This window comes from Bubalus kerabau, chromosome 17, assembly GCF_029407905.1.
Source record: "Bubalus kerabau isolate K-KA32 ecotype Philippines breed swamp buffalo chromosome 17, PCC_UOA_SB_1v2, whole genome shotgun sequence".
Classification (NCBI taxonomy): Eukaryota; Metazoa; Chordata; class Mammalia; order Artiodactyla; family Bovidae; genus Bubalus; species Bubalus kerabau.
Genome location: NC_073640.1, coordinates 65,946,812 through 65,957,526, shown reverse-complemented (window position 1 = coordinate 65,957,526; position 10,715 = coordinate 65,946,812). Strand labels below are relative to the sequence as shown.

General features: G+C 45.6%; 1 protein-coding gene and 1 long non-coding RNA gene across 2 annotated transcripts; both read right to left on the bottom strand.

The window, feature by feature from the left end:
• Positions 1-311: 311 nt before the first annotated feature.
• On the bottom strand, positions 312-6,037 carry LOC129630731 (cationic amino acid transporter 3-like). Its single transcript, XM_055551226.1, has 11 exons — positions 5,665-6,037; positions 4,709-4,867; positions 2,942-3,119; positions 2,626-2,738; positions 2,238-2,460; positions 1,932-2,071; positions 1,735-1,837; positions 1,348-1,544; positions 984-1,147; positions 605-713; positions 312-433 (listed from the first exon to the last, which is right to left on the bottom strand). Exons 1-11 carry the CDS (start codon positions 6,035-6,037, stop codon positions 312-314), a joined length of 1,881 nt encoding a protein of 626 aa, XP_055407201.1.
• Positions 6,038-7,235: 1,198 nt separating this feature from the next.
• On the bottom strand, positions 7,236-9,763 carry LOC129632489 (uncharacterized). Its single transcript, XR_008704553.1, has 3 exons — positions 9,571-9,763; positions 8,825-9,031; positions 7,236-7,493 (listed from the first exon to the last, which is right to left on the bottom strand). It is a non-coding gene; the product is annotated as an uncharacterized LOC129632489 (long non-coding RNA).
• Positions 9,764-10,715: the final 952 nt, after the last annotated feature.

The following is a 10,715-nucleotide window of genomic DNA, read 5'->3' as shown; positions in this document are numbered from 1 at the left end:
AAGAAGGTGCTTCTTATACACCCATTAACATTTTAGTATTTTCTCTGGTTGATGGTTATTTTGTTGTACTTTCTTTGTGGAAATTCACCCTTGAGGCTCACTTATGAAGCATGTGCTTTTTTGAATATATATTTTGCTTTGAAAAGTTTACTTCAAAATTATTCAACAGTAAAGTCGTTTTATCTGCTGGCAATAAGCACATGGTTGTAAATGCATTTCAACTTTAGGCTCCATAGGGGCTCAAAATGCCACTTGAACTGGAAGATACTTCTGAGTCTGGAGGGATTCCACACAGCATCTATGTCCTGTGGTTAAGACGATTCATCACCAGGGATATTTCCATCAAGCATTTTGGGATTGGAGGCCGGCGGCTGTTGATCATTGCTCTCCCCCAGGTTGTGTCGGATCCCATATCCAAAGTATACAACAGATCCTAGTAGGGAGATGAGACAGTGAGAAGGGAAAGTAGGTGCTTTCCTCACTTACGAAAGCCCAGCAGGTGTCCTACGCCTTCTGTCGCGTCTGACAGTTTAGGGGAGAGGTAGTAGGAAGACACTTGGGTTCAGTCACTCAAGGGGCCTCAGTTTCCAAGAAACTCACTCACCAATCCCCATCCAGAAGCCAAACTGGACCCAGGTCCTAGTGTTCATCTGCATCATCAAATAAACGTTGACAAAGATGCTCACCAGTGGGAGGATGGGCCAACAAAGGACCTGTGGACAAAGTTAATTCATCCCTGAACACATCCCAGACATCTGAAAGGGAGACCCTGCTCCATGTGGGCAGGAAGAGTCCAGTTCAACTGTTCAGTGCCTACTGAGATTGTGTGTGTAAAGCACTGAGTGTGGATCAGGAAAGGGTCCATTGGTTTTAGCAACTTCCCTTCTGGGAGCAACTCCTGATCCAGCCTACAGCATTTAGATGTCAGAGCAGGCAGCCTTCATTCCTCACCCTGGAGAGCTTGGACACATAAGGTCACTCACCTTGTAGTGAAGAGGAGAGGGGTTCTGGGGCTGCCTGCAGATGACGGCCGTGACCCCAATGATGAGCAGCAGCAGCACAGCCACTGTCGTGTACACTGAGAGTCCAGAGAATACACGGCTGGTCAACAGGGCCAGGATCAGGCTCAGGACCATCAGCAGGAGAACTGCAAGGGTCAAGGTGGAGGAGAACAGGCTGGACCCAGAAGACAAAGACATCAGGACCTTGGGTCACACCCATTTCAAAACTATCCACCTCAGGAAGGGCCATTATCTCTCCAAGATTCTTCCTCAACTGCCCAAAACACACTGCCCTCCCCATACTGCCAAATTTAGAATACAGCCAAAGAGAAACCCCACTGCTCACCAAGCAGGAAGGCACATCCATAGACAATCTGCCCAGATTTCCGAGTGGGGATGGTGCTGGAAGGGAACCACAGAGTCTTCAGAATCCTTGAATTTTCTGCTTCAGGTACAGATTGTAAAGGTCTTGCTTCCAACTGAGAAATATCTATTTCCTCTTCTGCTGTCTCATTCTGGCTTAAATTCTGTTCTGGTTGATACCTGAATTAGAAATATTAAGGCAGTATTAATAGTATCCCCTACTCATCCAACATCACCCAGATGATTCCTTCTCTTTCCCAAATTAACGATCGTTGGTCATTTTGAAGGCAGTGTGAAGGCAGAAGAGGATCATCTTCACATCAATCCCCACCAGTCAAAGACCCCCAGTCAGCATGTTGTGGGGTCTCACCTGAGGACACGCACAGAAAAGGCCACCAAGGAGTAAGCGAGCAGGGTCCCAATTGACATGAGGTCCACAAGATCAGTGAGCTCAAAGAGTAGTGCCATGACCGCTAAAATCAGGGCACAAACAAGGTGGGGGGAGAGAGTGAGATAGTGGAAATATGCAAGTTAAGAAAACTGGTCAAAGAAGTTTTGTTTATTCACCTGCAAGACTTCCAGAAGCCAAGATAGTCCAGATGGCAGTTCGTGTGCGGGCATGGATTTGGGCAAGTCTCCTGAAAAGGAGTCCATCCTCTGCCATTGTGTAGATCACACGAAGCATAGGGAACATGGTGCCCAGGAGGCTGGGAGAGAAAGTGGGCACGTGGGAAGAAGGGGAGAAGCATGAGAGACTGGGGTTTCTGCTCCCTAGTCTACATGGGGTAAGCTGTCTTTCCCTTTTGTTTCTCAATCTGAAGCTATGATGTCTGATAATCTGACAGAGGGTGGATAAAAAGCTTTGACACTGACCTGGATGAAAGAGCACAGATGGTGATAGCAGCCAGGACACATCTTAGAGGGCCCCACCCAACACTGAGGAAAGCCTGTGGCAGGAGGCTCTCAGGATGAATCTGGTAGTAGGGCATCATGAGGGTGAGTGCTGCTGAGCCACCAACATACACCAAAAAGCAGATCAAGATCGTGATCACCATGCTAATGGGGATGGAATGCTGAGGATTTCTGGCTTCTACTCCTGCGAGATGGGTGGAGTATTAGGTCAGTAAACACATGGGAATGAAAACACAAAATCCAGTTACCTTGCACCTCCAAACGCAGTCTAAACTTCTTCCAACCCCTATGCCCAAGGGCAGCCCAACCTGCCCAGACCCTTGATAAGAAACACAGTGACTACAGTTACCTGTAGTAGCAATGACATCAAAGCCATCAAAGGCATAGACACATGTTGCTATTCCATGGAGAATCCCTTCAGTGCCAAAAGGTGTAAACCCTCCAGCACCCAGAGGACCCAAGCTGTGATGAGAGAATGAATGAGGAAGAACATGGGTGAGGTGAGTTCAGCCATCCCTACTTGTATCCTCAGTTAATATCACAACTCCTGGACTCCAAGACTCCACCATCGGATTCATCAGCCCCAATATCTTTGGTCCCCACCACGTTCCCAGCTGTGCACATCACACACATAGACATTATTCAGCCAAGAGTACTCTCCTAACCTAGAGGTGTCAGTGGATTCAGATGTGTTCAACGTGTAGTCCTGTTCTGTGAGCTTCCAGTTGTGCAGGTCTCCCTTAATGAAGCCAGAGATGATGATGAAGATGAGAATAGAAAGGTTCAAGCCTGCGAACACTTTGTTAAGCATGACTGATTCATGAAGTCCCAGAACCAGTAGTCCTGTGGAAAGATGGAATATGAAGCATCCAAAATAACTAAATCCGTAGACATACAAAGAAAACTAGTGGTTGTCATAGGCTGGGGTTTATGGGTGGGTGAGAGGTAGACAGTGACTGCTCAGTGGGTACAGGGTTTCCTTCTGTAGTGATGAAGATGTTTGGAGCTGCATGGAGGAGATGGTTGCACAACACTGTGAATGTACTAAGTGCCACTGAATGGTACACTTTCAGATGGCTAATTTCTTACTGTGGCGATCATCTCACAATAAACACATTGACCAACATCACTTTATACATCTTAAAATTATGTAATATTGTATCTCAATTAAGACAAGCTATGACAAACCTAGACAGCACCTTAAAAAGCAGAGACATCACTTTGCCACCAAAGGTCTGTATAGTCAAAGTTTTGGTTTTTCCAGTAGTTATGTATAAAAGTGAGAGTTGAACCATAAAGAAGCCTAAGCACCAAAGAATTGATGCTTTCAAACTGTGCTGCTGGAGAAGACTCTTGAGAGCTCCCTGGACTGCAACAAGATCAAGCCAGTCAGTCCTAAAGGAAATCAACCCTGAATATTCATTGGAAGGACAGATGTTGAAGCTAAAGCTCCAATAGTTTGGCCACCTGATATGAAGAACCAACTCATTGGAAAAGATGCTAATGCTGGGAAAGACTGAAGGCAGGAGGAGAAGGGGATGACAGAGAATAAGATGGTTGGATGGCATCATCAACTCAATGGACATGAGTTTCAGCAAACTCGGGGAGATAGTGAAGGACAGGGAAGCCTGGTGTACTGCAGTTCATAGGGTCGCAAAGAGTTGGATGCGACTTAGCGACAGAACAACAATAACAATCTCAATTATATCGCAAAAAATCTGGGGGGATATGGTAAAATGGTTAATTTTATTTTGTGTGAATTTCCACTCAAATAAACAAATATCTTCAGTCTCAGTACAGGGAAGAAACTTGTAGGCCTAAAGTAAATGATTATCAGGTGGGGATGATTTTGTCTCTGAAGAGACTCCTGGCAATATCTTGAGGCATTCTGATTGTAATAATTTGGCTGGTGGGCATTGCTGTTATCTAGTAAGTAAAGATTGAGGGTGCTAATTAACAGCTGACAATGATTGAAAAAAAATTCACAATGAATAAGACAGCTCCCTGACATCGAAGAATGATTCCACCCAGAATGTCAGTAGTGCCAAGGGTGAAAAACAATGGTTTGTATCTTGGCTTCTTGTCTCTCTTATCTCAGACGGTTCATTCCAGTCCTACCTGATGTGAAGAGCTAACTTATTTGAAAAGACCGTGATGCTGGGAAAGATTGAGGGCAGGAGGAGAAGGGGACGACAGAGGATGAGATGGTTGGATGGCATCACCGACTCAATGGACATGAGTTTGGGTGCACTCCAGGAGTTGGTGATGGACAGGGAGGCCTGGTGTGCTGTGCTTCATGGGGTCGCAAAGAGTCAGACATGACTGAGTGACTGAACTGAATTATTCCACCAGTCTGGAACTCCAAGCGTTCTTCACCCCAACTCCCCCTCCACACCCCACTCTTCCCGTTCTATCTCTGAGCCCTGTCTCACCTGTGAGCAGCAGCACCAGGACCAGGGCAAAAAAGTCTGGATGCCTGGCCAGGAAGTAGGGCATATATGGAGAGAGAGTTCCCTGGAACACCTGAGAGATGTGGTTCCCAATGAGACTGTCAAAGGCGATGCTCCAGGCCCTGGCCTCACTGGCGGTGCCTGCAGCAGCAAGAGAACACTCACTGACAAAGAGAAGTTAAATCTCCATCATGTACCACAGGATGTTCTGAGGGGAAAAAGCAGACAAAATACCTAGTCTTACAAAGTTCCCTTTTATGGAGTGGAGAGGGTACACCCTTTGCAAGCGGCACTAATGGTGAAGAACTTGCCTGCCAATGCAGGAGACATAAGAGATGCAGGTTCAGTCCCTGGGTTGGGGAGATCCTCAGTGGTAGGAAATGGCAACCCACTCCAGTGTTCTTGCCTGGAGAATCCCATGGACAGAGGAGCTTGGTGGGCTACAGTCCATGGGATCACAAAAAGTTGGATGTTCCTCAAGCAACTTTGCACTCAGAGTAGACCCGGATGATTCACAAAACAGGTCAACTATTTAATATGTTAGGAGGAGATTAATATGAGGCCAGAATCTATAACAGGGAAGTGGGACCTAGAGGACCAGGAGATGAGGGTGACAATTTAAGTCGAATTGTAAACAAAAATCCCACAAAGGAAACAGCAGAGCAGAGACTTCAATATGGTGAGGGGACGGGCCTGGGGGCCATGCCTCCTTATCACCCACTCCTTTCAGTTCCTTTTCCTGCTCAGTTCTTGGTTCAGTCATTTAAGGAGAGCAGAGCTGCCTTAACTAGAATACAGTTATAAGGGTTTCCTGCCACAGTTACCCACATCCCCCCACAAGGTGCATTAACGAAGTTCATTAATCAGTGACGACTCCAATACCCGCTCTGAATTTCCTGATCTTAAGCCCCACACCTTCCCCCAACCCACCGTCTCACCAATGACAAAGGACAGGATGAGGTTCCATCCAATGATGAATGCGCACAGTTCTCCCACGGTGACATAGCTGTAGAGATACGCAGAACCAGAGCGTGGTACCCGGGCCACCAACTCTGCATAGCAGAGCCCGGACAAAAGAGCCGACAGGCCGGCCAGCAAGAAGCAGATGATGATCGCTGGTCCTGCTTCGTACACAGCCACCTCTCCAACCACGATGTACACGCCAGATCCTAGGGTACCGCTCACACCCAGAGCTGTCAGGTCTCTGGTGTTCAGACAGTGGGCCCTGCCCTTCTCAGACTCCTCCCTGGGCTCCAGCCGCCGCCTACGGACCAGCTTCTGACCAAACTGGTGAACATCCTGACACAACATCCTAGAGAATCGAGGAGGCTCAGATCTGCTGAGAAAACAACACAGCAAGCTGTCAAGAATGTCCACCTACCCTTGGCCCTGGAAGTCCAGTTCCATGGAGTGACAGAGTGATGGGATCAGGTGGTAAGAGGACATATTGAGCAAATTCTCTATCTCTGAGATGTGGTTCCTTAAACCTAAGTGAATCTTTCAAGATGTTTCAAAGTTACGGAAAGAGTTGCTTGAAGAAAAGCGAGGGGGAGCACTTCTCTTAATGAAGTGTGATTTTATTCCTCCTATCTTCTTTACTGAAAATACACATCCTACTTTCCTGTTATACGCTAAAATGCTTCCGTTATTATTTCTAGTAGATTTACCTATATATTTCAAATAGAATCCTCAACTCTTAAAACCTAGAAAAGCTAAAACATAATTATTTCTAAAGTGTTCATTCAAAAACTTTTATCCTATGCCAAGCCAATTTTCTCACTAACAAATGTTGTAACATAAATTTAGTGACTTTCAGGCAACCCAGTTACAGTAAAAGTATTATGCTTAATATTGATGACTCTGAAGATATTTTATTCTAAGTTTGTTTTTGTATTAACAAACTTAAACTGACTTTAAGGTCAGATATCAGTTTAACACTGAATATTTCCCAGAGTGTGTGAACCTGCATTTAGCTTCATTCTTGTATTTAGAATTATTTGCTTTCTTTTCTTTAAGCCAATTTAATAGCGGTCCTTTACAAATCAGCAACGCTATCCAAAAGCAGACACATACTGAGACATATGTAAATCCAGACAGAGACCTCACGGTTTCATTTTCTAAACTTAGCCATGAATCAGCTATTACAATAGGAAACTCACTAGTTTGTAAATAACTGTAACAGTAAAATACAGTTACTCTTTAAAATAAATATATTTATGTAAAATTTTTATAAAGTTTTTAAATAAGTAATAAGTAAAAATTTTAAATGATTCTTCCATGTTTTATCCTTAGTCTCAGAAATTAGACATGGCTTGGGTAAGTGTTCCTAAGAGCCCTGGTGTCAAGGTATAGGCAGAGAAAATCATGTTCTCCTAGCAAGAGTTGTTCTTTAAGGGTCAGAATTCTGAAAAATAAAAAGTATTTTAAAAGTCAATTTTCTCTAATTACACATGCAAAAAGAACCAGTATTTTTTCTTCAACAGAGTTTTTAATCTTAACAAATTTTCTCCAGAGTCCAGAGAATATTGTGGCCACACAATGTTAAAATAACGTATCTTCTTTCTTTTCTGTAGTCATAGTTTCATAGGTTAATTTTAGACCAGAGAGTTCTCAAATTGGCCCTGGTAACAGGGGGAAAGTGGCTGATAAAATGTTGTACCAGCAAAGACTATTTCTCTGGAAAGAAGGGGGTCATCTTTTAATCCAAAGAATCTGAAGCAGTAAGGGAACTTGCAGGAGTTGGGGAAGCTTGGTTTCCCTCAGAGAGCTGGGAAAAATTAGAAGGGGATCATTTAGAATGAATAGGACATGTAATCTCAGTTTATTTTCCCATCTATGGCAATAAAGATTTAATTGTAAGGTACTATAATATTATAAGATAGTATAATATTATAATCCAGAGACCCAATTTTTTAGGTCATTTTCCATCCCTCAACTTAAATAAAGACCAGCGATCATTAAAGCAAATCTAAGTTTTCTCTTTCTTGGCCCATCTGGCTTAAAAAGGACAATGTCCCAGGTTGAACAACCTGCAACCAAGAACAGCACTCCTAGAAATGAAGTCCAGCCTCCCAGAAACATGACTCGGTGGCCCCTGAGGGAGACCCAGACTGCCCTCTGAATTTCCTTTGAATCCTGTGCGTGATGGAATTTTGCGAGTCCTCTTCTCTCCCATCGCTCACTGACCAGAAGTCTGTAGTTGACCCAGTCCCTCCCATGAGGGCTTCCCAGGTGCGGGGGTGCAGTGAGGGGTTGGTGGTTGAGGGAACACTTGAACCAGTGCCAGTGTCACCGGGGTGCCCCTCGAGGAGCGTCCGCCATAGCGGTGAGGTCTGCGTGGACGTGGCCGGCCCAGTAGGCTGTGCCCCTTGCAGTGCATGGCTGTCAGCCTGGAGGGGCAGAGAACTGCTGGAGGAACTGGAGTTGGCTACAAGGGAGAAGGCCACGGGGGTCAGGACCTGAGAGCCAAGTGGTGAGAATAGTCTCACAGCGGATTTGTGGACACGGAGATAAAAGAGTGGAAATAGCCCCAGGTCTATCACCCCGTTTGTTTGGTGTCTAAGGTAAAACTGAAGGGGACATAAGGCTTAGGTGAAAAAGAAACCTTGCTTCTCAAGTAAATTAGTAAATTCTAATTAGTAAAATCAAGTCAATTCTTTACTTCTCAAGTAAAGAAAATCACAGGACAAGAAGAATTTGCCTGCTGGTGGGTTGCTTGGGGAGAAGCACATGGAAGACTGATTGTGGGGCCTGCGGGTTGTAATTTTTCTACTCCTGGGAAGTAAAAGTGCAGTGTATAGCAGGGAGCAATTTGTTGGAGGCAGTGGTAGGTGCCAAGCTATGATCCCCGCTCGTTGCTCTCAGTGTTGAAGAGGATGGGCACAGGGCATGCTGGGAGTTGTAGTTCCTGCAGAGCCAGCGAAAGACAGAGAAAGGAGCAAGAAGAACAGGACTTGGGCTCCTTCACTGAGCTGACCTGTAGCCCTGCGGATCTTGGAAGTAGAACAAAGCAGAGAGTGAGAGCAAGCAAGTTCTCATGGGAGAGAGAGAGAGACTCAGAGGTCTCCAGCCAGCAGCCTGGGGAGACCTGCAGTTTACCTTGAAATCCTGGGTCTCAGCATCAGACGTTCTCGGATAGAGTCAGGCGTGAGCGGTGGCTTAGTTCTCTGCCCAGAAATTGGACCCAGGTGGCCTGGGAGAAAACCAGGAATCCTAGCTGCTCGTCCACCAGGGGCCAGAGGCTAGAGAAAAGATTCCCCTGGCTCTCGTCCCCATTGATATATTCATTTCTCAAGAAGTCAAAAGCTGTAAAAACAAAACAAAACAAAACAAAAACAAAGAAAAAGTGTACGAAGTAGATTAAAGACAGCCCAACAAGCCAGAGGGCACAGAGAAACTGCTTATTCAGTTCAGACCAAAGTGAGGAAGAATTACACACCTGGAGAGAAGAGATGTGGGCCTTCCCCTGAGGAGGAGGAGCCCCATAAGATGGCAGTTAAGTCATTCACACAGGACACTTCATCCAGATTTCTTCACCTTTGGCCAATTGTTTGGTTTCTTTTTCCACACCTGCCCTGCCCTAGGATCCTCCCCAAAACACATGTGCAACTTCTTTCCAGGACGGATTCTAGTCCAGAGCCCTGTGAGGGGGTCCTTGGCATCACCTATTATGGGATGGTGCCCCCTTCTTTTTGACCTCCAAGGAGCCTTTCTGGGGATGTTCAGGGTCTGCCAGTCCCAAGGGTAAGAAATATGTGACCTCTTGATCTTTTAATCAAATAGAGTTTAGCCCTGCCCTGATTGTTATCTTAGGTGTCCACAGGAGACAAAGTCCAGCTACTTACTCTGTTCTTGTAATTTCCATCTTGAAGTTGCCAGGAGGCTGGTTGTAAATGTCTAGCCAAGTGCCCACCTGCCTCCTTCATCAGGAAATGTAAACAGGAGTCTAATTGTGAATGCCCAGCCTGGAGCTTACCTAGATCCTGCCTCAGGGCAGTATGGGGCTCCTGGGCGTTATTTCTGTCCCCTGTTTCTTGTAGGCAGACTCCAGTCTCCACGACCTTCCCTGAGTTCCAAAGTGCAGTTTCAAGCAGTTGCTAATCACGGAGCTTCCGAGAAACCACCTGAGACAAAATTAAAGGGGCCAAAGCAATTTCCTTATCTAACAATGTTCTACCTACAAGAAGAGACCTTTAAAAAGTACCGTTGCAGTTACTAGCTGCCAGCAGACATTGTTCTGTGAATGGATGTGGCATCCTAGTCTGATGCAACTCAGAAAACTCGTTTTTGGCAATGGAAGGACTTGTCTGAGATCACACCCAGCATCACCTAGCTATTTCCTCAGATGTCTGCACTGCAGCTACTTCATTTTGACTTTTAACTGTAGTTTTCTCCCCAATAGCCAAAGCAGGTACCACCGTTAGTGATGTCAATGTTTGTCTATGTATGCGAAGATGGAAGAATCAGGGCTCATAAGATCTTCTCCTGACTTGTGGACACAGTGGAGGAAGGAGAGTGTGGGACAAATCGATAGAGTAGCACTGAAATATATGCGCTGTGTGTGCTAAGTCACTTCAGTCATGTCCAACTCTTTGTGACCCTGTGGACCGTAGCCCTCCAGGCTCCTCTGTCCTTGGGATGCTCCAGGCAAGAATACTGGAGTGGGTTGTCATTCTCTTCTCCAGGGGATCTTCCCGACCCAGAGATGGAACCTGGGTCTCCTGCATTGCAGGTGGATCCTTTACCATCTGAGCCACCAGGGAAGCCCCCAATCATATACATTACCACATGCAAAATAGACAGTTAATGGGAAGTTGCTGCGTAACACAGGGAGCTCAACCTGGCACTCTGTGACAACCTAGAGGGGTGGGTGAGAGGGAGGTTCAAGAGGGAGGGGACACATGTATACCTATGGCTGATTCGCGTTGTTGTATGGCAGAAACCAACAGAACATTGTAAAGAAATAATTTTCCGATTGAAAATACATTTT

Bases quoted from the DNA above. Each gene is read 5' to 3' on its own strand.
- LOC129630731 (XM_055551226.1), bottom strand. From the start codon at position 6,037: ATGTTGTGTCAGGATGTTCACCAGTTTGGTCAGAAGCTGGTCCGTAGG. The intron at 4,868-5,664 runs GTGAGACGGTGG...TTGCTGCTGCAG, and splicing joins CATCCTGTCCTTTGTCATTG to GCACCGCCAGTGAGGCCAGG. The intron at 2,461-2,625 runs GTAACTGTAGTC...CCCATCTCGCAG, and splicing joins TGATGTCATTGCTACTACAG to GAGTAGAAGCCAGAAATCCT.